The 26852-nt window shown below is 35.9% G+C and overlaps 1 protein-coding gene across 2 annotated transcripts in view; it reads right to left on the bottom strand.

The window, feature by feature from the left end:
* LOC122812201 (transforming growth factor beta receptor type 3-like) overlaps nucleotides 1-26852 on the bottom strand; it is a 715443-nt gene that overhangs the window by 524623 nt on the left and 163968 nt on the right. For both annotated transcript variants that reach the window (XM_044084533.1, XM_044084534.1), the window contains exon 3: nucleotides 14619-14766. In XM_044084533.1, coding sequence (XP_043940468.1) covers nucleotides 14619-14766 — 148 coding nt within the window. The remainder of the gene's footprint in view (nucleotides 1-14618; nucleotides 14767-26852) is intronic.

Below are 26852 nucleotides of genomic sequence, written 5' to 3'. Positions count from 1 at the left end.
GTTACTGGTATCTGCAGTCCATTAAGCCATTATGAAAATATTTGCATAAGATACCAGCAAAGAAAAATATACTGAGTATGAGATATACTTTCATAACAGTGTCATAAAGATGCATTTATTTATTTACTTACTTACTTTTTCTTTATTGACCAGAGTAGACCCATTGGATAACATCCTCGTTTCAGGGGAAACCTAAGCTGGGATTCATACTGACTAAAATAACTTTGGCCAGGGCACCAGGGAACTTCCTCTACTCTTTTTGAGCGTATGAGGACACAGTTCTGTGTGGAGCTTCCTGTCTTCTGGTCCAGGTGCAAAGGTGGCTCGAAGAAGCAGGAAGGAAAAAAGTAAAAATGGAAGAGGAAAGGGAACAGCTGAGATGGTAGATGAGGTGGAAGAAGAGTCAACGGTTAAGCAGAGTGTGTAGGATCAAGGGAAAAGTAAAGAAAATGGAGAAATAGCATGAAAAAAGGCAAAATGAAGGAGTTGAAGTGGATATGGCAGATTCGGAAGTGCTTTTTCAACAGAATTTGTTTGTATCCGAATCTGCAACACCGGAGTGTGTCATTTCAACCCTCTAGTCAGGAGTGTTGCAGGATGTCTACTTAAAAGAACTGATTGAACAGAGTGAGCCAGAGAGTAAGAAGGCAGCATTGTGGGCAGTCATAATGGATAGAATCCAAGAAGAAGTAGTGCAGGAATTAAGGAAGGAGGAGAAGAAATCCTATGTGCAGACAGTAAAAGAAGGCAAAAAACAAGAAGAGAGAAATGCAGTAAGTAAGAAGAAAGTATCAGGTAAGAATAAGTAGTAAGAAGGAGAAGGAACTGAACAGGTATAACGTATGGGGCAGCATCTTTTCAGCACTGGATGTAAAACCCAGAGAGGTAGAAGTGTTTGCATTTATAAAGATACCTTTTGTGACATTTTCTTCAAGGAGGTGCAGTTTATGGTTGGAACAGGTGTGTGGTGCAGGCTTTTAATAGAGATGCCAAAAAGAGAATATTTATACAATTTCAAACTGAAATTGAAAGAGACAACATGAAAAACGATTTGAGAACTCTGTGTAAAGATGTTTTGGAAATTATGAAAATCTATGATAGCAGAGGTCTATGGACTGTGGGTTAGGAATGTAGTGTTGTACTTGAAAATGCAAAATGACCAAATAATAAATTTACTGAGCACAATTAATGTGCAAGGGAATAAGGAAGTGGTTAGATATTGGGGACAACCAAATCCTTGTTTTTTGCGTGGTAGAGATTACCATTTAATCAACAGTTGTGATAAAAGAAAATGTTTCATTTGTGGTAAAACAGGTCATGAAGCAAAAAAAGTGAACAAAAATGCATAAAGTGTAAAAAATAAGGCACTAGTGGATGGACTGTAATGACATAGAAAAGGATACACGGGTAGCAATAGCAGAACAAAGGCAGCATGCATTAGTTGATAATATAGAAGAAACACAAAAAAATGATTGAGACTGATCTAGACATTGTAGTAAATGAAAATATAAAGGAAATAAAAAGTAAAGAAGGGGAAACAGAGGAAGAAGTGAGTAATTCAAGTGATGAAGAAGATGATAAATGGAAAAAAGAAGTAGAAGAAGTTCTACTGAGAAAAATGGTGAAAGACAGAAAATGCAAATTCAAAAATATAGGTATGGGAAAGGATAAAAGTAACAAACGCTGTTTCACTAAGTGAAAAATCCTAGCCATTAATGTAAATAGTTTAAATAATGTTCATCAAAGACTAGGAATTTTGGAATGGTTAAAAAGATAGATATGGACATTATAGTATATAGGATAATTGCACACTATGCATATACTATCCAAAAACAAAGAGAGATTGTGTTTGAGAAAATACTTGATTATACAAGTCTAAATATGCAAGAAATAGTAGTAGGTGACTTTAATTGTGATCTAAGAAATAGACAAAAAGAAGGGGCAGATGTAAAAGTTATTTTTGATATGGTTAAAAGCTGTAAAATATTTTTGTGGAAAAACAAACATTGAATGTACAGAAGGAGTAATCCAACAACCAAAACTGATTACTTTACAGTACCAGAGAGCTTGCATATATTACCTCAGGAAGTTAAAATTACAGGTTTTTCAGATCATGCTGCAATCTGTATAGAAATTCAAGAAAGAATAGGTTATATAAGAATAGGCAGTGGTATACGTTGAGAAAACACTGAGACAATTAAGAGAGAGAGGATTTATGAGCACCTACTGTAATAAGAGAAGGTAAGTCAAAAAATGCACTCACTAGACGTATCATTGCAAATGAAGAGTATAGATTCACATTTGTTGTTATAGAACAGATTTTAGAAGACAACAGGGTTTTATTTTGTAAAGGAACACCTGGAGACTTGTGAGTTAAAATGGCAATTAATATTGAATGCCTCTAGCCCCCTGGCTTAAATGAATGATGTTCTATAAGTTCAGTTTTAAAATTTAAGTATTATAATGGTTAAAAAATATTTTTTATTGTATTAAGTTTGTATGGCTTTCAATATTACATTAATTATTTTTTATTATTTTCATTATTATTTATAAATAGTATTTAAGTCACTGTTTTTACAATGGGTTCTAATACAGCTAGTGACTGATTAATTTCTAGTCATATGCACAGTTTTAATTCTATTTTAAATGGGTTTAAGGTTATTATTTTTAGTTCTGATGAAGTTCCTATAGCAATTTGGAATGAAAGTGCTTAACTTCAGTAAAGGCCTTGCTCTGAGTAACTCAGTAGCTGCCACTCCTTTTTGTGATTATCTTTATTAAAATAATAGAAAAAAGAATAATAAGTAAGTTTAATAAAATGCTGACAGAAACAATATTTGGACTAAAATAAAAAGGAAGTCAAGAACTATTAATATTAATAAGAGAATTGGTGGATGATGTAATAAATAGGAAAACGGAATTGAAAATATCAGTCTGTGACATAAGTAATGCTTTTGATAATATCCAGCATGAAGCACTATGGAATATCCTGACAGAATATAACATAAGTGATAAAATAATCAATGTATTAAAATATGTTTATAACAAGAATAAAGTGAAATTGGTGATAAATGGTGGGTTAAGTGAGACTATAGAATTAAAGCATGGTATTAAGCAAGGGTGTCCAGTAAGCAGTATACTATTTGCATTAATTATGAATGCCGTTGTTTCAAATATAAATAGGACATTAGAGGAAGCTAAATATTGTTAGCCAAAGGGTATTCAGATTCCAGTGATGCTCTCTTATGTGGTTGATTTAGTATTAATTGCAAAAAATAAAAGATGGATGGATATAGCTACTCGGGCACTTAAAAAAGAACTAAAGGTGTTATGGTTGAGTATTAATGAAGAAAAAAGTAAAGGACTCTGGTTCTATGGAAAAATAAAAGATATTCAATTTAATAATGAACAAATAGAAATTTTGGGAATAAAGGTTGGTAGCGAACAGCAGAGAGTCGCACAATGTAAGGATATATATTTAAAATAAGAAGTACATGTATATTCTGGAGAACTTTTAAACTTTTATATAAGAAAAAATATATTTAACTAATTCTGTGGTATTAGGTAAAATAGCACATTTGGCAAGTGTGTTTATGGCACCACCAGAATGTGAAAAAGATTTATTGAATGTGTTACTGACAAGTATTAAGAGGACTACAAGAAAAGGAAATGTGTGAATAAAAATTATAGAAGAAAAATATAAATCTATATGGGAAAATCTTATAGGTTTAAAAAGAAGTAAATGAATCACGTGCATGGAATGCAATTATAACAAGAAAAAATATTACTATGGAATGTTAATTTAAGAAAAGTAGATAAAAACAAAAGAACGTGGTATGAAAATATAATGGAACATTTTTATTATGTGTATCCTTGGAAACAGCTAGAAGATAAAAAAATGACAGCGGTAAAAGCAAGAATGAAAAGATGTAAAAATATGTGGCATGTACAGATTTTGTATGGAAGTTATCTATAAATAAGTTACTAGTAAAGGTAAATATGCCATATAAATCAACAAAAGATAGAATTTGTGTATATTGTGGGAAACTAGAGACATGTTTTTTTTTAAATGTAATAGACTGAACCAATTATGGAAAGAAATATGTGATAAAGGCTATTTAAAAGGACTTATAAATGTTGATTGCATAAATATTGATATAATAGAATATGGATATTATGAAAACATGAAATAAAAGGATACAGATAAATTAGATAATACATTGTTCTGTATAATATGGATTACATAGTATGAAAGAATGAATGAGATAAAATGTAATGATAAATGGATATTGTCAGAAATTTTGAAGAAGATACGATTTTGGTTATGGAAGAAAGAGTAGGGTGGAGTTGAAAGTTTAAACAAAATTGAGTTGTTATCGAAAATGTATAAATCACTTGTAAATATTTGTAAATAATTGAAAAATAATTTGCGAATTTTGCATATAGAATGAAGACTTAGGTAGAGGTCCAAAGTTCTAAATGATTGTATAGTCTGCACTTACAGAAGCATATGAAGCTTTTACATGATATCTCAGGCAACACTTGTCCAAGGAATACAGTTCAAAAGCTCTATGACAGTGTAGAATCCTCAAAATATGGAAACATTCCTACAACAGAGACAGGCCAGGCCCAGGGGGAGGATGGCCCCCTGTTGTAGAAGGAAGTAGCAGTCCACAAAAATCACAAAAAACGATAGGCCAAAGAAGAGCCATAAAGACGATATAGCGGACTGTTGAGGATAAGAAAGAAATTATGTACTGTTACTATTATGCAAAGAGCCCAGAATTTCCAGACACAAGATATACAAAATGATTAAGAGAGAAATTAGAGTTTAGAAAAATACTTATGCAAAAAAAACTGTCAGAACCTTTGAATGAAAATTTGCATTCATTAATACAACATATTTGTGGAAAACAGTATAGAGATCAAGAAGCTTTGATCTGTTTGGAGAAACAAGCATCTGAGGAAGTGCAAAAATATAAACAACAAAATCTAGAGATATTTGAACAATATAAAAAAGAAACATGGACATGGGAAAGAAAGAGAGATTTGATATGGTGCAATATTTATGCAAAGGAGAAAGCCAAATTAATCAATATAAAGAAGGCAGCCCCAAAGATATTTGAATAGAAATACAGGCAAAGGCATCCGGATATGGAAAATGTTACAATAAAAAAAATAATGTCACAAAGATGGAATGTAGAAAAGAAGATTAGTAAAATAGAAGTTAAAAAAATAGAAGTTGAAGTTATGGAGTGCCTGCGAAGTGAAGGATTTGGTGTAGAAGGTCTAATACAGGTTAGTTACATCACAGCATGATGGAGTGAGTCCCCAAAGTAAGGAGAAACAGGAAGATCAGGAAAAATCTGAAGAATAAATATGGACATGGGTAAGAAAAAGAGATTTATTATGGTGTAATATTTATGCAAAGGAGAAAGCTAAACTAACCAATACAAAAAGAGCAGCAGCAAAGATATTTGATGAGAAATACAGGCAAATGAATCTGGACATGGAAAACTTTACAATACAAAAAATAAGAAGACAAAGTGGAAAAGTAGAAAAGGAGATTAGCAATGGAGAAGTTAAAGAAATAAAAACTGAGGTTATGGAGTACCTGCAAAGTGAAGGATTCAGTGTAGAAAATCGAATGCAGAAAGCACCACAACAGGACAGAGCAATGGATATCCAAATTAAGGGGAAACCAGTGGAACAGGAAGCAATTGGTCAGGTGCCAAATCAAGGTATTTTGGAGCCTTCCACAGAAAATCAGTATAAACATTCACTTGAAGCTAGACAGCAAGGAAAGGAAAAGGAAACTGTGGAAACTCTGATGCAATCAATGTTGTGGAGTGATAGGCCAGTGAGTTCCCATATGACAGAGCAACAGATAGCACAGGATGAAACTGAAGGGAAGGTGTCACTGGAAGATGCTATAGAACTTTCTATAGAATGCCCACAGGAAATGCAAAACAAGAGATGTGCTCTCAGTTTGGAAGAAAATGAGCTAAGAGAAGAGTTGCTTGATTTAATAGACATGGATAGATATATCAAGAAATAGACTGCAGAAGGCCAATAAAACCCAAAACGTCAGAAGTCTGATAAAACAAATGAATGTAGTAATTAGAACTGTCCATAGAGATCTTTGTGATATAACAGAAGTAAACAGGACATATTACTGTGCTGCTAAATTAATAACTGATAAAGCTTTACCACAAGAACACAGGGTAGTGAGGAAAAGGAAGGAGAGAAATTGAATACCATCATGGAAGTATCAAAAAGAGAAAACTATAAAGCAATTAAGACAAGAAGTGTCACTCTTAGAAGACTAATAGAAGAGGGAAAAATAATAAACAAAATACTAAGAAAGATAGATGTGATTAAACAATGCACAGTATTAAAACAGACCAGGATCTATCATGCACTATCGCAAATAAACTAAAAATTTCAGCACAAGCGGAAAAACTTAGAAGAGACACAGATAAATATAAAGGAAAAGTACAAAATAAGCAATTTATTGATGACTCAAAAAAGGTCAAAAACTTTTGGTTAAAAGTATTAACATCTTTGCACGAAGATTTAGCCATGAGTAAGAACTATTTATATGTGCACCCCAAGCAGACACCAGCCTGGCTAACAACAGGCAAAACAATGCTCCTTCTTAACAGTGAACGTGCAAGCTACTTTAAAAATTATAGACCAGTAACTTGCCCTCCGATGACGTATAAACTTACACGGGACTTGCTGCCTATAGAGTTTATAGTCATTTAGAAGAAAACTCAATTATGGCAGTAGAACAAAAGGGCAATAAAAGAAAATCATATGGAACAAAGGATCGTTTGCTGTTAAATACTGGAGAACTGTAAAAAGGGGAAGAATTTAAGAATGGCATGGACTGGCTATAAAAAAGCATTTCATAGTATCCCACATTCATGGACAAAAGATTGCTTAAAATGTATAAGATACACTCTACATTGATCAACTACATTACAGTGACCATGAAACATTGGCAGACCACTTAAGCCATTTTAAAGGTTAGATTATTATCCCAGGGATAAAAATTCAAAAGGGGATATTCCAGGGTGACTCTCTGTTACTATTGCTATTCTGCCTTGCTATTAATCCATTAAGCTATTTACTTAACAACTTAGGCCTTGGCTACAATTTGGCTCCTAAAAAACAACAAAGGGTAAAGACATCTCATCTTCTCATTGTTGATGATTTAAAACTGTATAGTTCATCAGATGAGGAACTGAAAGCACAGCTGCAGGTTGTCAAAACCTTTTCAGATCAAATAAGAATGTCATTTGGTCTTGATAAGTGTGCAAAAGCAACCTTTGAAGCATGAAAACTGCAGCACCAAGAAAACATCAGTTTGGGACAAAAATGTGCTATAAAAGAACTTGAGCAAAACGGAGTATATAAATATTTGGGAATTGATGAAGGATCAACAATAAAACATGAACAAATGCAAATAAAACTTAGTAAGGAATACTTTAGAAGACTTAAACTAATTCTGAAAACAGCTTGGTATCTAGGAACAAACTTCAAGCTATAAACCAATTTGCTCTTCCTGTCCTAAAGTTTTGGAGTGATTGACTGGCCCCAAAACGTATTGGATAGATTAGATAGGAAAACAAGAAGGATGCTTCATGCTCACCAAATGATTTATAAAAATCATCGTATACCAAGATTATATATTCCCTGTTTCAAAGGAAGGATGGGCCTCCTTGAAATTGATTACATGTATAGATCTGCAATCGTGGGACTCCACACATATCTGCTGACCTCACAAGACCCAAATGTAGTGAAAGCTTTCAAACATGAGGAGAATAAATCTAAGATGACTTTTCTGCTTAATTTAGCAGAAGCATATCGGCATCAAGCAGGAATGGAAATCAAACCAGAAGTAAATAAAAATCAGGCAGCAACTGAATGTACCAAAAAAACAAAAGAAAGAATATAAGATGAAGGACCAAATGAGAAGGCAAGACATGTGGAAAAAGCATAAATATAGTTGCAAGTATAGAAAACTTCTGGAAGAACCTCATGCTGATCAGGAACAAACACAGAAATGGTTAAGGAAAGTCAAATTCAAACCAAGAGATAAAAGGTTAATATTATCAGCCCAAGATAGTGGGCTATGTACATGCTGGTTTACAAAGTCCATTGAACATATGGGAGAAACAGACAAATGTAGGTTTTCTAAAACCAAATTGGAAACAGTCGCACATCTCATTGCTGGTTGTGACACACTAATGGCAGAAGGACTGTATACTGAAAGGCATAATTGACTTTCCTTCAATCCACTCTGCCCCAAACACTATGGTGTGTTGTGCTGACCAGGTCCCTGGCACCAAAACAAACAAGGCTTTTACCTAAACCCCAGGAACATTTGAAGACCACCCATACCACTACAAGTGTTCCTACTTGGTGGAAGTCATCTCCAGATACAGTAAAAGCAACTAACAGTGTCCCTGGCACCAAAATAAACAAGGCTTTTACCTAAACCCCAGGCAAATTTGAAGACCGCCCATATCAACTACAAGTGTTCCTACTTGGTGGAAGTCATCTCCAGATACAGTAAAAGCAACTAATAGTGTCCCTGGCACCAAAACAAACAAGGCTTTTACCTAAACCCCAGGCAAATTCGAAGACCACCCATACCAACTACAAGTGTTCCTACTTGGTGGAAGTCATCTCCAGATACAGTAAAAGCAACTAATAGTGTCCCTGGCACCAAAACAAACAAGGCTTTTACCTAAACCCCAGGCAAATTTGAAGACCACTCATACCAACTACAAGTGTTCCTACTTAGGTGGAAGTCATCTCCAGATACAGTATAAGCAATTAATAGTATCTCTGGTACCAAAACAAGCAAGACTTTTACCTAAACCCCAGGCAAATTTGAAGACCACCCATACCAACTACAAGTGTTCCTACTTGGTGGAAGTCATCTCCAGATACAGTAAAAGCAACTAATAGTATATGTGATACCTTATTCTAAATAGACCTGTCCTTCTCTACCCAGTATTTAATAATAGGTGTGTGCCTACTGTTTGTGCCTCCTAAAAAGTATTTGCTCCTGGTCAGCCGCAACACATATCTATCTACCCCCCACCCTGCTACTCCTGCTCCCTTAATAGACCAAGCTACCTCAGGCCTACCTACCTAGACTTACACCTAGCCATACTCTCTGCCAGCCCTATACCTGTTCTCTCAGCCCTCACACTGAAGGAGTCACTCATTACTCCCCCCTTAACCACCACTATTGCCTTTCTCAGACACCTTTTCCTACACAAAAACCACCCTGTTCAACCCCCAAGCCATAATCCCCCATTCTCTATCTTTATCCACTTACTCACCTCTTTTAGCCTCATCTCAGATTCACTACTGCTTAGTGCTCCTCAAAGATTAGTGCAATCAAAATAAAAAGAAATATTAAGAATATAAAAAGAAATAGAATTAAAAATGACAATTCTATGCTTAAAACAAACACTAAGCAAATAGCTTGACCCACAGAAGGTCTTGAAATACTCACTGATTGTTTTTTTTTATATATATACCTTCTGCTGCACCTACAGGATGGTGCTTCCTCGCTCCATTCACCCTCGCTGATGCTCGGGCTCTCTACGCTCCTCTACTCTACCCCCATTTGCACACACCCCCATATCCATTACATTTATAGGTATACACCACACCCACATCCTCTCCATTACAATCAGTGACCACACCCACATTCAATCATAGCAGTCACACCTAACACCACACCCTTATTCTACAACCAGCTCCTAACCTTACTAATAACCCTCTCAAACTCATCCAATACCTCTCTGCACCACAACATGTCCAACACATATAACACCCACCTACTCAAGCTAGCACCTTATCCATTAATTGCCCTCTCTCTCTCCTCCAGTTGTCTATTCTCACCTCCTATCACTCATACCTCAACTTCACCCCCCCCTCCACCATGGCAAACAGACATCCTAACCAACTCTTTAAAACTAAAGAACTGTTCCATATCACCTTACAACCTCTATTCATCACACCCTCTCTCTCACCCACATTACATTAGTCAACAGAAAGCCAACCCTCAATACTATTCAAAACTAACAAAAATACTACATAAATTGGCCAAACTATACTTCTACCTTCACCAAAACCTCTCCTGCTGTGGAGACATTCACCCAAACCCAGGTCCCAAAACATCTCCCAATACCAACTCAAATCAACCAAATCCTCTATAGCCAAGACCAACTTCATCCCTCCTCCTATTAAACCTAAACACAAGAAGTATACTTAACAAAACACAAGACCTTCATGCCCTCCTAGCTCTTTATAAACCAGATATAACTGTGTTAACAAAAACATGGTTCAAACCAGATAACCATAGTAATGAAATTACGTGTCCTGGATACAATATTCTATGCAAAGATAAAACTGGGAAAAAGGGAGGAGGTGTAGCTATCCTATTTCAAAATCTTCTCAATATAGATCAAATTAAATGTAATTCTGATGATATCAAAGATGTAGAACTAATTCTTGCAAGATTAAAACTTAATTCCAACAAAGAAATAATTACTGCTGGGGATTACTAAACTAGAAAGCCTACTAGACTTGGTATCCACCTGTCTCCCACAAGAAACCATACTATTAGGTGACTTTAACATTGACTGGTCTGATTGCACCAGCCAAACCCCCATAGCCCACATTAACCTTCATGGGTTCTCCCAAATTATTACTGACCCCACTAGAATTGACAAGAAATGCAAACTCCAGTCTATACTAGACTGGATTCTGCTATCTGGCCCCATTCAAGCACAGCAATCAGGCTGTCTTCCAGAGAGTCTCAGTGACCACTAAGCAGCCTACATAATTAGGAATGGACCACACCATATTCACCAACCTATACTCAGGGTAATACGGAACAAAAGATAAACCCACTGTATTTACCAATGCACTTAAATACTGCAATTGGACCCCACTAAAACAACTACCTATAGCAAAGCTGTATAGTACTTTATTTCAACATTCCTAAAGATTCTAACCCAGCACGCACCTTGTAGAACCATTAGAATCAAAACCAAATATGACCCCTGGCTAACAAAAGATACCAAAACATTAATGAAAGAAAGGGACAAATCCTGGTTACAATTGCACAGTCAAAACCACTTCATTGAAACAAAACTATCAAGAGCTTAAGAACAAAGTAAAAAAACAAATAAAGATAGACAAAACTAACTACTATAAATCCATGCAAGAAAAACACGCTCATAACCCTAACAAATTCTGGGCTACAATAAGCAACTTACTGCACCCAGGAAAATCCTCCACACCCATACCTGTATTATCAACTAACCACGATAACATCCCCACTCAGTTTAATAATTTTTTTACTGAAACTGTCCAAGCCCTAGCCAACACCCAAAATAATACTAATGCTCCCAAATCTACAGATACCCCCAACCATACCAGCTCACTAGACCACCTCTCTAACTTCTCCCTGCACCCAGTATCTACAAATACAATCGCTAAACTCCTCAAAAAAACTGAAACTAACAGTCCTAGCAGCTGACAACCTGCCAGCAGACTTCCTACAAATGGCATCAGAAGTAATAGCCTAGCCAGTTTCCATCCTTATTAATAGATCAATATCAGAATGTAAAGTTCCCAACTTATGGAAAATATCCCACATCATACCATTGCATAAAAGAGGCAAATCACTTGAACTGACCAACTACCGATCCATAGCTATTCTTTCTCCCCTATCTAAAATAATGGAAAGTGTTGTACATTTTCAATTAATGAAATTCCTCCAACAAAACGACCTACTAGCCAAATCGCAGCACGGCTTCAGACCCTACCACAGCACCACAACAGTACTACTCTTTTTCACTGATATTGTCAATAATCTTAGAAACAACGGTCCATTTACAGCCTCCATATTCCTAGACTTATCCAAAGCCTTTGATATGGTTAACCACTCAATGCTCCTAGAAACTCTAAATACCCTTAACATAAGCTCCCCTCACCAAATCATGGTTCAGTAACTACCTATCCAATCGACAGCAAGCAGTCCTATGGCAAGATCAACTGTCCCCCTATTACCAATAGCCATAGGTGTCCCACAAGGGTCCATCCTAGGTCCACTGATGTTCTCTCTCCTCACTAACCACATAGCCACAGCCTCTCTCTCAGCCTCAGTAGTGCAATACCCAGATGATACCACTATCATATGTGCTGCCTCCACCCTAAATGAGCTCCAAACCATAACTCAAAACAATTTCTCACAAATAGAATCCTGGTTTTCTAAAATCAAACTGATACTAAACCCTAAAAAGGCAAAATTCATTCTCTTCAGTCCAGGAAAATCTCCTCCTACAAACAGCAGCTTTACTATAAAATCAAAGGAAACCATAATAATCAGCCCAACCATCCACACTAAACCCCTAGGAGTAGAAATTGACAACAACCTGAAATTTGACATACACATAGCCCAAACAATAAAAAAGTCAACAAAAAGCTGGGTCTCCTATATAGGAACAAACAGTTCCTCACCAAACATACCAAAGCCACTGTTGCAAGGACACACCTCCTATCTATCCTGCTTTATGCCTCCCCAGTATTTACTAACTTATGTCACAGCAAACTAAATAAAATGGAATCCTGTTATAACAGGATTGCAAAATTTGCCACTGATGCATCCTGTAGATCACATCACTGCCCTGCCCTCAGGCAACTCAACTAGCTTGAGTTACCACAACTACTCTTACTCAACCAACTCTCAATAGCACACAAAATCTACTACCTCCCAGAAAACATCCCAGTACTCTAACAATTAATTCATCCCTACACTTCCACTCGTACCTTAAGATCCAATAATAAAAATCTAGTCAATGTCATCAAACACAGAAATACAGCTGGTAAATCTCTCTTTGCCTGTTCCATTGCCAATATCTGGAATTCACTCCCACGTCAATTAACTTCAACCACACCCCCCACCCCAATTTAAAAAAACTCCTCAAAACCCATTATCTAGGAAACTGGCTCTGCCCATGTTTCTCCCCTGGTTGATCGGCTCACTGTACTAGTGTCAGCTTCTTCTTCCTACCCAATCCTACGGTCAGTCTAATGCCGATTGAACAGCTAACTAAATCGTTCACTCCTCCCTCTAATACCTTTCCTCTCCTCTCTTCCTTCACTCTTGCAATTTTCAACCTCCAGCAGTGCTACTAGCCAATATTGCCAACTACAATGAATGAAGTATACAATGAATGCATATATCTAGACTTAAACTTCAGCTATTCTTATGTCAAGAACACACTCTGTATTACTACTATGTGAAGTTTCTCAACCAAGACTCCACAGAAAACATACAGACTAGCTAATAATGTCAACCATCATGACTGTGTGAAAGTATGAATGTATAGCTAAAATAGTTTATGTCCTCTAATGTCAAGTCAATGATTTATGTTATATCTTATTTGATGTGTGAAATTGTGTATGCATAACTAAACTAGTATATGAGCTCTATTGTGAATGCATAGTGTAGTTAAACTAGTATATGAGCTCTATTGTCATGTCAACAATTTATGTTTTGTATCTTATTGCATGTGGAGCTTTTCTCCCCAGGCCTCCGCTGAAAATGGACCTCTGTCCTGCTGGACTCTCTCAGTTAACAAATGTAAAACAAAATAAAATAATAATATGGCAAGACTGTTGCACTGAGAACTGTGCATACATTATGGTATTGAAGTGGCTGAAAAACACTGGAAACATGAGCCAGAAAGCATCATAGAAAATGATGGTTTATATCACATGGGATCAAAAGATAGATGCTAGAAAACCGACTATAGGGGTCCAAGAAAAGAAGGCAAAAGTAGCATTGATCATTGAAATTGCAACACCCAGCGACTACAGTGTCCTGTGTACAGAGAGACACAAAGTCATAAAATATCAGGATCTGCAGGTAGAAACGAGAGCAATGTGGAAGAAAGATACCCAGACAGTTCCAATAGTAGCTGGAGCAATGGGTCTTATAAAAAAGAATCTACAGTCATATTTAGATATGTTACCAATCCATGTAGCCCCGTACGAATTGCAGAAGGAATCCTGACTGGGCACATTGCAAGTGCTGTGAAGAGCACTTTTGGCTGACATCAAAGATTGAAACAATACTAATTTCATGAACTTTAATCGTACTTTGACTTAAGAATGGGGTCCCATCACAGTATTAAAAACCCAAAAGATATGGAGAAATTAAAAAAAATCAGGAACTCTTATCTTGAAGTTTCACAATGTACATGAGGCTGTATAAATCATTCTTGAAATACCATTAGATTTATTTCAGGCTCTCCACATCACCTAAATACTCACCTCCACTTCAAGAGCATAGAGGCAATTTCAATGCTAAGAATTAAGAAACATTCATATATTTTAAATAAGCCTTCTTTATTTATAAAACAAATAATCACATACAGAAACAAATGCAAGAAGATTCTGAATTTACCTTTGCTTCCCCTTGCACAAACCAAATAATATAAAAAATAAATTCCTCACTTAGCTTCCTGTCCCATGCCAGGGATGCACAGTTTGCATGAGTCTATTGAGTCACTTACATGCACAGTCAGCTGACCATGGGCATTGTGTGATCGCACCACACAGCTGATAGGCTTCTTATTCTGTAGGATGAGGATTAGATGACACTGGATGGTGTGATTAGTCTGCTGTGATTGTATTTCTATAATGATCTGAGTCTGCAAAACACTAAGAAAAACAGAATCTGGTAAGGCTTATTATAAAATCAATAGAAACAACAAGACAGCGCTCACAAACACTCTTGTGCCCCCAAAGTAAGCAAGATAAATAATTCAAAACAAGAATGGTGGCACAGTAGGCGAGAGATATATATTCCAATTGCAATGTCCATATAGAATACGTGCATAAAAGTTCAGATTACAAATTCACCGTTACTGACGAGTGTTCAAACCCAGACTTCAGCAATCAATTCTGTGGAACAATAACTTGTAAAGCACCTCAGTAATAACCCAAGCGTTCAACGGAATAGTTTCAAACCATTTATTAGGACAAAATCGGCAAGCGCTTTCATCTAGGTCTTCATCAGGCCGTTACAATTTCAAACAAGCAAACACTTATATTTATAAAGAATGCATTGCAGCACTATGTATGTCATATCCTGTTAACAATACTAATGCAGAATTATAAGATATTCTTGCATTTCTCATCGAAATAAAATACAGTTAGGTAGTTAATATAAAAGTATATCATACATTCCCTATTGGCATGACAGATCATATCTATATTAACAATATATTTAAAAATTGTTAATCATATCTTATTTAAACTTTAATAGTGTAAAATGAAATGTGCCTATATATTCCTATTAATTAGAACTATATAAAAGTTAGATAATGGATATCTTATCCTTACTCTACAATATATCAATTTATCAGTTCTAAATTAACATTTCATAAAATTAATAAGAATATTTAATATAATATTTAATAATTAATATTAAATAAAAAATATTTAATAAAAATATTTAATAAAAAATATATGAGAAAACATGTATATGTGTATAAAAAATGTACGGAAACATTTATTCATGTATGTATTAAAATTACATCTTTCCATAAATATATATGGACATAAATCCTTACATATGTATACCACTAAATTCTAGGCATTACATATAAAGGTGATAAAATGTCACAAAGTCAATCATTAGACATGTACAATACATATAATCTGCAACACTTAAACATGCATATCTATAGTTCTACATATGTTAAATAATAAATAATTAATAAATATGTAGGAATATCACTAATAACAGAATTAAAAACATAATTAAAAACTATATTTCAGATTGATAGCTTGACTAACTTATCATGTTCGTTTGAGCTTCCTTGCTTTAAGTAAAGGTTTAATTGATACTCTATCATTTATACCAGGGCTGCGATCTGCCCTGAGTCTAATAATCCATTTCACTTCTATCTGTTCAGTTTGATTGAACAGATCTCCTCTCCTAATCCCAGGCTTATTTACATGAATAGCTTGGAACATAAAACTATGTTCCATTGATGTGTTCTGTACATGTTTTGATAGGGCATTAAATGAACATGACACCCTAATCTTATATACATGCTCTCTTATTCTCTCCTTTAATTTACAGTCTGTCTTTCCCACATAAAATGCAGGACAGGACTGGCATGTAGCTAAATACACAATATGTTCAGAATCACAAGTCGCTGTTGCTGTACATATGAATTCCTGTCCTGTCACTGGATGTATAAATGTGTTGGATTCTTTGATGTATTTACACTGATTACATTTATAACACTTCCTTGTAGTATTCTTAGTATCAACCAACGTTATCCCTTCAACTCTATTTGGACCACATAGCATCCTATGAAGATTCAATTTATTTTTATAAGTGAATGTAGGGACCTCACCTAATAACTTGGATATATTAGGATCTATTAGGAGAACATTCCAATATTTTCTATAAATACTTTTGATGCTATTAGCATCTTGTGTGTAGTGTATAGGGATCCTGATGTTACTATCTAAATGTACACCAGCTATACCAAGACTTTCTGAGTTCTCACTTTGTTCAGCAAAGTAAGGATGGGCTCTGCCCTCTCTAAGTGTGCCTATTTCATTAAAGCTATTCTCAATTTCTTCCTTCGTATATGATCTATTCAAGAACTTAGCCTTCAGCCCTTCTATCTCTCTCATGAATCCTGTATCATTAGAATTCAGTCTGGATGCCCGCATGGCTTGACTCTTCAGAATGTTACTAAAAATATGTCTTGGGTGCATACTGCTACGGTGAAGCAAGCTGTTTCTGTAGCAGTTTTTCCTATACACCCCTGTATTCAAATTACAATCAGATAGTTTTTCTATATATACATCCAAGTATGGTATAACTTCTTTAGATTGAACCATGGTAAAAATCAGGTAATTAGTCTCATTATTCATTTTTATATATAAATCATTTAACTTCTCTTCGTTACCCTTCCAAATTAGGAAGAGGTCATCAACAAAACGAGTGTAACATAGTACATTATTATTAAATTCAGCCATCTGGAAAAGGGAAGTATCCTCCTGATAGAGTATCAATTAAACCTTTACTTAAAGCAAGGAAGCTCAAATGAACATGATAAGTTAGTCAAGCTATCAATCTGAAATATAGTTTTTAATTATGTTTTTAATTCTGTTATTAGTGATATTCCTACATATTTATTAATTATTGATTATTTAACATATGTAGAACTATAGATATGCATGTTTAAGTGTTGCAGATTATATGTATTGTACATGTCTAATGATTGACTTTGTGACATTTTATCACCTTTATATGTAATGCCTAGAATTTAGTGGTATGCATATGTAAGTATTTATGTCCATATATATTTATGGAAAGATGTAATTTTAATACATACATGAATAAATGTTTCTGTACATTTTTTATACACATATACATAAGTTTTCTCATATATTTTTATTAAATATTTTTATTAAATATTTTTTATTTAATATTAATTATTAAATATTATATTATATATTTTTACTAATTTTATGAGATGTTAATTTAAAACTGATAAATTGATATATTTTAGAGTAAGGACAAGACATCCATTATCTAACTTTTATATAGTTCTAATTAATAGGAATATATAGGCACATTTCATTTTACACTATTAAAGTTTAAATAAGATATGATTAACAATTTTTAAATATATTGTTAATATAGATATGATCTGTCATGCCAATAGGGAATGTATGATATACTTTTATATTAACTACCTAACTGTATTTTATTTCGATGAGAAATGCAAGAATATCTTATAATTCTGCATTAGTATTGTTAACAGGATATGACATACATAGTGCTGCAATGCATTCTTTATAAATATAAGTGTTTGCTTGTTTGAAATTGTAACGGCCTGATGAAGACCTAGTTGAAAGCGCTTGCCGATTTTGTCCTAATAAATGGTTTGAAACTATTCCGTTGAACGCTTGGGTTATTACTGAGGTGCTTTACAAGTTATTGTTCCACGGAATTGATTGCTGAAGTCTGGGTTTGAACACTCGTCAGTAATGGTGAATTTGTAATCTGAACTTTTATGCACGTATTCTATATGGACATTGCAATTGGAATATATATCTCTCGCCTACTGTGCCACCATTGTTGTTTTGAATTATTATAAAATCAGTAACAAGCATCAAGGTCTATAAAACACAACTGCTCACCAGGAAGAGTACACAGAACTGTATACATTTTACAGATGGAAACACTAAACTATTTACTACATACAAAGACTGCTTGCGTCACCCATAAATGTGCATATTTCAGTGATGCCTTGTGTCATTAGTAATTAAACATATAAAATAATTAAAATATGCAGGCAATACATGAACAGATATTAGTACCAGAGATGCAAATGCTACACTAGGTTTACAAATATCTCAGATGGCAACATAAACACAAGAACAAATGCAGTTCAGAGCACTGAAGCAGAAATATAATAGCAATATGGGTTTGCATTTTATATTTATGTAGGTGCGCACAAGCAAATATGCAATATATACATATTGCAGTGGTGCAGACAAAAGTGTACTCAGTGTAATAGTGATGACAAATATATCCCATTTCATTCCATTTGTAATTTTTCCTGCAGACATTCTGACCCTCACCTTTCCACTATCATATTTTCAGCAATTCTTAGCTCTGGATCTTGTCTATGAAGATTAGGTTTCTTTGTATAAGTAGATATATACCTAGGTATAAATAAAATATCTTGTACAAATCTAAATTATGGCTCATAGGATCATAGGATCAAAGGAGATAATTAGGCTATCGACCTGAAGGTCATTTCAAGCCTAGCCATTTCATCCCAATGTAATACCAAACATACTCTGGTCAATACCCAGGACTGTATTTAGTAATGACTGTCCATGTCCAGGAGGGTTATGGCACTATCCTGGTAAGAATTTACAGTGCCCCATATACAGTCCAGGTTCCTTTTGAACAGTGTCATAGTGGTGCTCTGCCTCACATAAATTGGCAGCCTATTCCAAAGATGTGGCAGTTGCTGTGAGACAAATCTGTCCATCCAGCACATCCTATTCAAGTTGCAGGCCATATTTAGGTCCCTGGAATAGGTAGCTCTAGTCCCGTTTGATTTAAGGATGTTCAGCAAATTCATTATGTTTGGTCAGAGACTGCTCTGTAAGCCAGGCATAAGTCTCCTCTGTGTGTGTGTCTTTCGGCTTTTCCTGGTTAGGGGTCGCCACAGCGGAACTCCGGTCTGCTAATGATTGGCAGTAGATTTTTTTTACGTGCTGACTTGCCGGGCCTAGCGCACAACCTTCGATGAAGGAACGTCCATTCACGCATGTCGCCACACAGAAGATGCTCTAACTGAGAATCGAACGGGCAACGTCTAACTGTGAGGCGGCAACGCTACCGCAACACCACCACTGCAGTTAGGCATAAGTCACCTCTAAGAAGTCTAAATGATACTGAGTATAGTGACACGGACTTTAGTTGGTCTGTGTAAGGCACGTCCTGGAGTCCCTTGAACTTCTTAGTTAGAAACCTCTGAGGTCTCTCCAATTGCTGCAGGTGCTTTGACAATATTTATTTATTTATTTATTTTATTTTATATTTGTTGACTGGGAGTGTCTGACTGAGCTAAAGCCCTTCTTCAGCGGAGGCCCGGGGAGAAAAGCTCCAATATAGAAAGCAATTTAATAACAGTTTTTACACTCATAGCAATATACAAAAGGTTACCATTATGGTAAAGTAGTTGGCAAGATTAAACAATACAAATCAAAAAACATAAAAAGTGTAACACATAGGAAGTTAAGTGTTTTAGTTTCGAAGTTACTCTACCTAACAATACTAAACAGAGTATAGACAATACTTTAGGAATTTCTTAGGAAGTAAAGGGAGTAAGTTATTATGTTAGGTGGTGAGTAACTGCTATACATTTCAGAGAGTTGGCCATGGTCAAGGTGGTTGTGAACAGTGGCAGGCCCAGTGTTTTTTAAAGTAGTCTTTGGTAGCTAATTTAAATTGTCTGGGGTGAGTAAGGTTCCTTATGTCTAGTGGGAGTTTGTTCCATGCAATAGAGGGATGATAGCTATATAGATTACAGCCTGCCTTGGAATTGGGTTTATGAACCTTTAACAGATCTTGGGTTGAGCTTCGGAGATGCCTGGTAGGGCAATAGTTAGAGATGAGAGGTGCCAGAGTAGGGCAGAAGGATGGCTGATATAGAATGGAGTGAATGATTTGCAGCTGAGATTGAAGAAGCAGGTGAGGTAGTTCTAGCCAGATTAGGTATTTTAGGGAGAGACAGTGGTGAGCTTTACATGTTTGCTGAGCAGCAAATCTTGCTATCTTGTGATAGGTTGATTCCAGTTTGGTAAGTAGGGATGTATTTAGATTAGTGAGTATTTGGGAACAGTAAGTCAAACATGGTAGAAGGTACGCATGAGTAAGAGTAATTCTAGCTTCTGTTGTGACGAATTTGTTGTTCCTATACAGGAGTCTTAGCTTCTGATGTTTTTTTTGATACAGTTGTAAATGTGTAAATCAAATTTTAGTTGATCGTCAATAGTAATGCCAAGTAGTTTTGTGCTTGATTCAACCTTTATGGGAGTATTGTTTAGAAACATTATGGAAAATAATGTCTTGATGTGGTTACTAGTTTTAGGGAGAAAAAGTAGCAATTTTGTTTTTGTAGAGTTAAGAATGAGCTGGTAATTTGTGGGCCATGCTTGTACTGAGTTAAAGGAAGTCTGGGTAGGTGAAAGGAGTTCAAAAGGTGAATTTGCAATAGTGATGACTAGAGAGTCATCTGCATATTGGACTATATTTGACCGAGGACAAGAGGAGTAAAGTGTATTGGTGAAAATATTAAAGAGTAGTGGTCCAAGAATGGATGCTTGTGGGACACCTGTACTAACAGAAAGGAGGGTAGATAGTACACTGTCCCATCTCTCTGACTGCAGTCTGTCAGAGAGATAGCTAGAGAACCATGCAACTGTATCTGGGAGAAGCTAAGGTTAATGAGTTTGTTAAGTAGCAGAGAGTGAGAGACAGTGCTGAAAGCTTTTGAGAGGTCAAGAAATAGGCAAGATATGAGTTTATTATTGTCTTTGGCTTGGGTAACGGTATTAAGAAAGGATAGTACAGCTGCAGTGGTACTATGCTTGGGGCAAACGCCATGCTGTGTGGGAGTGAGCAAGTTTTCCTGTAAGAGGTAGTGCATAACTTGCTTATGTACACATTTTTCTAGGTCTTTAGAGAGAGGGGTGAGGATAGCAATTGGTCTGAAGTTAACAATTTCTATGGAGTTACCTCCTTTATGAACAGGAAGAGTGTAAAATTGTTTCCAGATAGATGGAACTGTTGATTCAGAGATTGAGTGATTTATTAGGACAGATACAGGGATAACATGGGAGTGTGCAGCAGTATGGAGAAAATATGAAGGGATGTTGTCTGCAGATACAGAGCATGGTTTGAGTTGAGAGAATAGAGTTTTGATATAGTAAGTGGAGACAGGTTTGAGTGAGAAGGGGTTTAATGAGTTGATAATAGAGTGGGTTTCAGGGGGATTGGGAGTGTTATTGTCAGAGTGGCTGGGATTAAATAGTTTGGAAATTGTTTCTATAAAATACGTATTGAAGATATTGGCAGTCTGTTCTGGTGACTTGTCAGGACAGGGATTAGGTGATGTAGGAGTGCCGGGATGTATTATGTGGTTTAATGCATTCCAGAATTTTTTGGGATTAGACTTAAATGTAGTTGGGGGATTATAATAAAAATCTTTTTTTTGTCTTTGTCGATGAGTTTTTTAGTTTGGTTTCTTAGTTCTTTGTACTTTTGTAAGTTAGTTAGGCATTTGGTTTGTACCCATATTTTCCAAGCTCTATCCCTAGTTTTTATGTGGGTATGGGTGGTTTTAGATAGCCAGGGAGAAATATTTGTTTTTACACAAACTTTTCTGGGTGGAGCTAGAGAATTCAGAATGCTAAGGAAAGTTGAGTTGAAGGTTTCTACTGCTTTGTCTAGTGGAAGCTGTGTTAAGCAGTTCCAGTTCACTTTAGAGAGGAGGGTACAAAAGGTATCTGGGATAAAGTTGGAGAGTTTGCGGAAAGTGATAATCCGGTGTGGCTTTGGGAGATGGGTGGTATATCTGTGTACCTTTATAGGTGAGTGATCGCTCAGGGAGTCTGGTAGTGTTTCTAGATTATGGTATCTACAGGGATTAGAGACTAGTATCCAGTCTATCAGGGAGCTAGGATAATGTGAGTCATTAGCGTGGGTTGGTTGGGAGATTAGTTATGTAAATCCGTAGAGATTAATATGATGTAGTGAGTGTGAATTGTAGAGGTTCAGCCAATTAATGTTAACATCCCCTAGAAGGATGGTTTCATTAGGGATGTTTTGGGAGAGATATGGCCAAAGGGGTATTATACTCAATTATGTGCCTGATTAGTGATGAGTATAGAGGGGTTATAACCTCCTTTGCTCTATGGACGATGCCTTTGCCAATAAAGTGTATTATATAGAAAGCCCAGTAGACACATGGTGGTCAAAGTTAAGGTTGCAGTCTATTTGTAATCCCAGATCTCTTACCACTTCGTAGGTACATAAGGTAATGTTGTTAATCTGATACTGTGAAGGGACATTGCTTTTACTGAAGGAAATTATGATGTATTTCTTTACATTCAGTTTGAGACCATGACTAAGACACCAGTTGTTGGTCTAAGTAAGACCATCCTGAAGTATACTGACATCATTTGGGGATTTAGTAATTGCACCCAGTTTGCAGTCGTTATACCAAACAGTAGGGAGCCCATCACTGACCCTTGTGGCACCCCACTGGTGACAGGTCTGCTGATTGAAGTGGAGTCAGCCACTTTGATAGTGTGTGACCGGTTTGTGATGCAGTTAGAAACCTATCTTACATTCGGTTTGCTAAGTTTATCGATAATCCCTGAGTGTGGGATTGTGTCAAAGGCCTTTGCCAAGTCAAGGTATGCTGTACACAGATATTTGCCCTTGTCATTGGCCCCAGTCACATTTCTGAAGAAATCCACCAGGTTTAACAGGCAGGATCCACCCTTGATAAAGCTGAATTGGGTTGACTCCAGGGTTTGGAGGTCACCTATGTTTTTATGAGAGCCATAATGATACATTCCATGGCTTTACAGATGAGGCTGGTCAAACTTAAGGATCTATAATTCCCTGGGTCTGTTGCTATGCCACCTTTATGGAGGGGAATTACGGTTGCTGTTCTCCATTCCACAGGAACAAAGCCTGTTGGTAGTCTGTGATTGAATACGGTATTTAATGGTGATGCTAGTTCATGTTTTAGTTTGTATAGAAGACAGCCTGTGATGCCGTCTGGTCCCACAGAGGCTGTCTTTTTTGCCTTAGATGAGGCTTTAATGACCTGCTCTTCAGATATGTAAGGTTGGGGGGGTGGAGGCAAGGATTGTGATAAGATTGGAGGGGATAAGGGAGTAAAATTATTGCCAAATCTGTCTGCTAGCAGGTTTGCTATCACTGCAGGATCAGTGTGTGTGAGACTGTTAGTCACTAGTTTGGCCCATGCTTGGGTCCTACCTTTTAGGCTACATACATAGCTGTAAAAGGCCTTATGGTTATCTTCGGCTGTGATTGCTAAATTTTTCTCAAAGTTACCCTTAAAGGATTTGACATGTTGTCCTAGTTTCCTGTGGAGGCTGAGGAGGGTGCTTTTCTATTGTAGGGGCCTCACCTTAGTTTTCTTAGACAGCAACTTTATGCATTTGTTTTAAAGTTTGTTGATGCTGGATGTCCACCAGGCCGGCTTGTTTTTACTGGGGGCTCTGGTTTTGATTCTTTCTGAAACAGCTGAGTCTATACACTTGTGCAAGTGATTGTACAGGGCTGTAGTGTAAGCTTTGGTGTAGTTATCACTTCCAGCTGAGGGTGGGGCTTGGAAGGCATTTATACCTTCCCCTAGGAGGGTATATTTTGTTTTGGTGAAGTTTTTTAGTCAGACTTCACCCTTTGTGAATTCTGGTGTTAGGGCCAGTTTGAAGGTGATTGATTTGTGGTCAGATTTTACTAATGAGGGTCTGACAGTTGCAAAACAAAATAACTTATTCCAGGAAAAAATAGAAGAGTTAGAGAACAAATCTAGAAGGAATAATGTCAGGATATAATGGGATTCCTGAAAAAGAAGAGGGAGACAGTATGATTCAATTCCTTAACAACTGGCTGCCTAAAACTTTGAACCTGCCTGAAGCTTTTTCCTTTGGCATAAAAAGGGCACATAGACTACTTCCAACTCATCTTTAAAAAATACCTTCACCAAGGTCAGTGATCATAAGATTTTTCTCAAGTCAAGATAAGCATTTAATCTTAAAAGTTGCATGGACTAATTATCCAGTTAAAATTAAAGAAAATTCCATAAGATTTGACAATGACTATTCAATATTAGTGATGTCAAAAAGAAAAGCATGTGTTCCACTTGTTAAATGCTTAAAGAAAAAAAGCAACATTAAAGGACAAATTTTGCTTCCAGCAAAAATAAGCATTCGCTTTCCAGTAGGAAAGAAGATTTTTAACACCTTGGAAAATGCAAAGGACTTTATACAGAAAAATAAAATCCTACAAAAAAATAGAAGAAATGGGCTGGAATCTATATACTTCTTTGAAGAGAAATGCAATAAGAGATGGTTGGTTAATAAAAGACAAAAACAGTGCTGAAGGACAAATGAAAATCAATGTATTTCATGGTTATGAATTTGTATTAATTTAAAGAAGTGCTTGAATACATGTGAACAGGTGCTGAATATTACATTTTACAAAGTCAATCATTTATTTCTTTCTTTCCCTACTTCAAATGGTTATTAGTTCTCTTTTTAAAATGTTAGAGTTTGATTCTTTTAGCTATATATGAAATTAACACCACTTATTGTCATTTAGAGTTTAAATGGTTAAACTATTAATTTTATTAAAAGTTAATCATTATTATGATGAAATTTATGCTATGTGACACACTTTCTGATATCTTGGCATAGTTTAGTAATGTACTATTAAATATAATACAAGATGCAACAAATGACACTAAAGAGCCATGTTAAGTTGCATTCTGGGTTAAAATGGTCCAGTAGAATGCCACTGATGGTATACTTGATATGTAATAGTTCCCAGGAAATACATGCTATGTTATAAACAATAACATATAAAAATATAGCTTTTTATATATATAAAAGTTACGGTACTTACGTATTATCGCAACCAGATTTTCGCGGTTGCAAAAAGCGCATGCCTGCAGACAAACATTTGCCTGAAACATTTAATACTGCTGATCATAGTCCTTACTACTGACCAAAAAGTTTACATTTCTTTCAGGAACAGGAACACTTTAAGAAATCCTCTACCTGTTTTGCGTGCCTTATAGATGCACACTTGAGTTATCATGGATAGTCTTGTAGTGTCTGTTGGAATATTTTCACTAGAGTAGAAGGAATTGTTCACAGAAGGAAAACACAGAGACAGAAAGTTTGCTTTGGGTACACCTTTAATTTTAACCGTAGTTTTCATCAATGTATAAAGAACCATTGCATTCTTAATAATTTTACATTATGAGGGTGAATGATGTTAGCTGATTCCGTGCTCAATAGAAGAAGTTAGAAGTAGTGATGTTTTTGGCGTTATTGTACTTTTTGAGTTATTGTAGTTACGTATGACATTCTTTTACTAGGTAAGTGAGTTTCATTTACAATGCTGCTATTTCACATGTAATTTAAGGTAATGGTTGCATTCTGTAAGAGTAGGAAGAATAGAGATTAGCAGGTGGTCTACACCGGAAGATAATAGATGTTGACAACAGTCCAAAGATGAGAAGAGGCCAGAGTTCCGTCTTACTATTGCAAATGTAGTTATTACAGCAGATACTTACTGTAATGTATTTTATTGGGAGTGCTGTTTGAGCATGCATGTCATACAGCAAGAATTAAATGGTATGTCCCTGACTATCTTGCCTTTGCTGAGGTTGTGCGCAGGAATGTGGAAATTACAATGCAGTGTAGCACTGTGCAGTTCGTGGAACAAGTGAGACACTCCCCCCAGCAGCCAAAAATTTGACCATTTTTCCTCCTCAGACCTCATACCCAAAGTCACCCACTACTAATTACTTGCTTACACACCACTTTCAAGGTTAAGAAACATGTTTTTGCAGAAACACTTCCATTTCTGTGACTTCGGAAATCTGGTTGCGATAATACACAAGTACCAAAGTTACTATTGAATGATATCAAATCATTAGAGTAATATTCACAATTCTACAAGTTAAACCTGGATTATACATAACTGTTATTCCTTGAAAAAAATTACATTCTGCTTTATATTAAACATCTCATACAAATAGTGCTTGCTGAATCACTGAATCATTAAATGTTATTTCTTTGAGTGTAAAGGCTTTTTAGTAGTTGGAATACTTTGAAATGTTTTTTGTTGGGGTTTTTTTTGGTAGTTCTGAGGGGTTTGAGTGATTGATGTATGGCGTGGAGGTGGCTTGGATTCACTTGCTGTCATTTTTATGTGAATTGTAACTGACGGACTGTTCATTTTCAAGCCCTTATCATGAAAACCAGCCTGAAAGAATTGAGTCATCAGCACTTTTGTGATGCTGCGGGAGTTCTAAAAATTCTAAGAACTGTCCAGGTTACTTCTTCCTGTCTAAAAGTAAATAATCATAATATTGTGAATCATATGCTAAGATGTCAAAGAATGCAAGTTAGATAATAAGCAA

Source organism: Protopterus annectens, chromosome 9.part0 (assembly GCF_019279795.1).
Source record: "Protopterus annectens isolate FY-2018-M chromosome 9.part0, PAN1.0, whole genome shotgun sequence".
In the NCBI taxonomy this organism is placed as follows: Eukaryota; Metazoa; Chordata; order Ceratodontiformes; family Protopteridae; genus Protopterus; species Protopterus annectens.
This window is presented reverse-complemented; position numbering and strand designations above follow the sequence as displayed.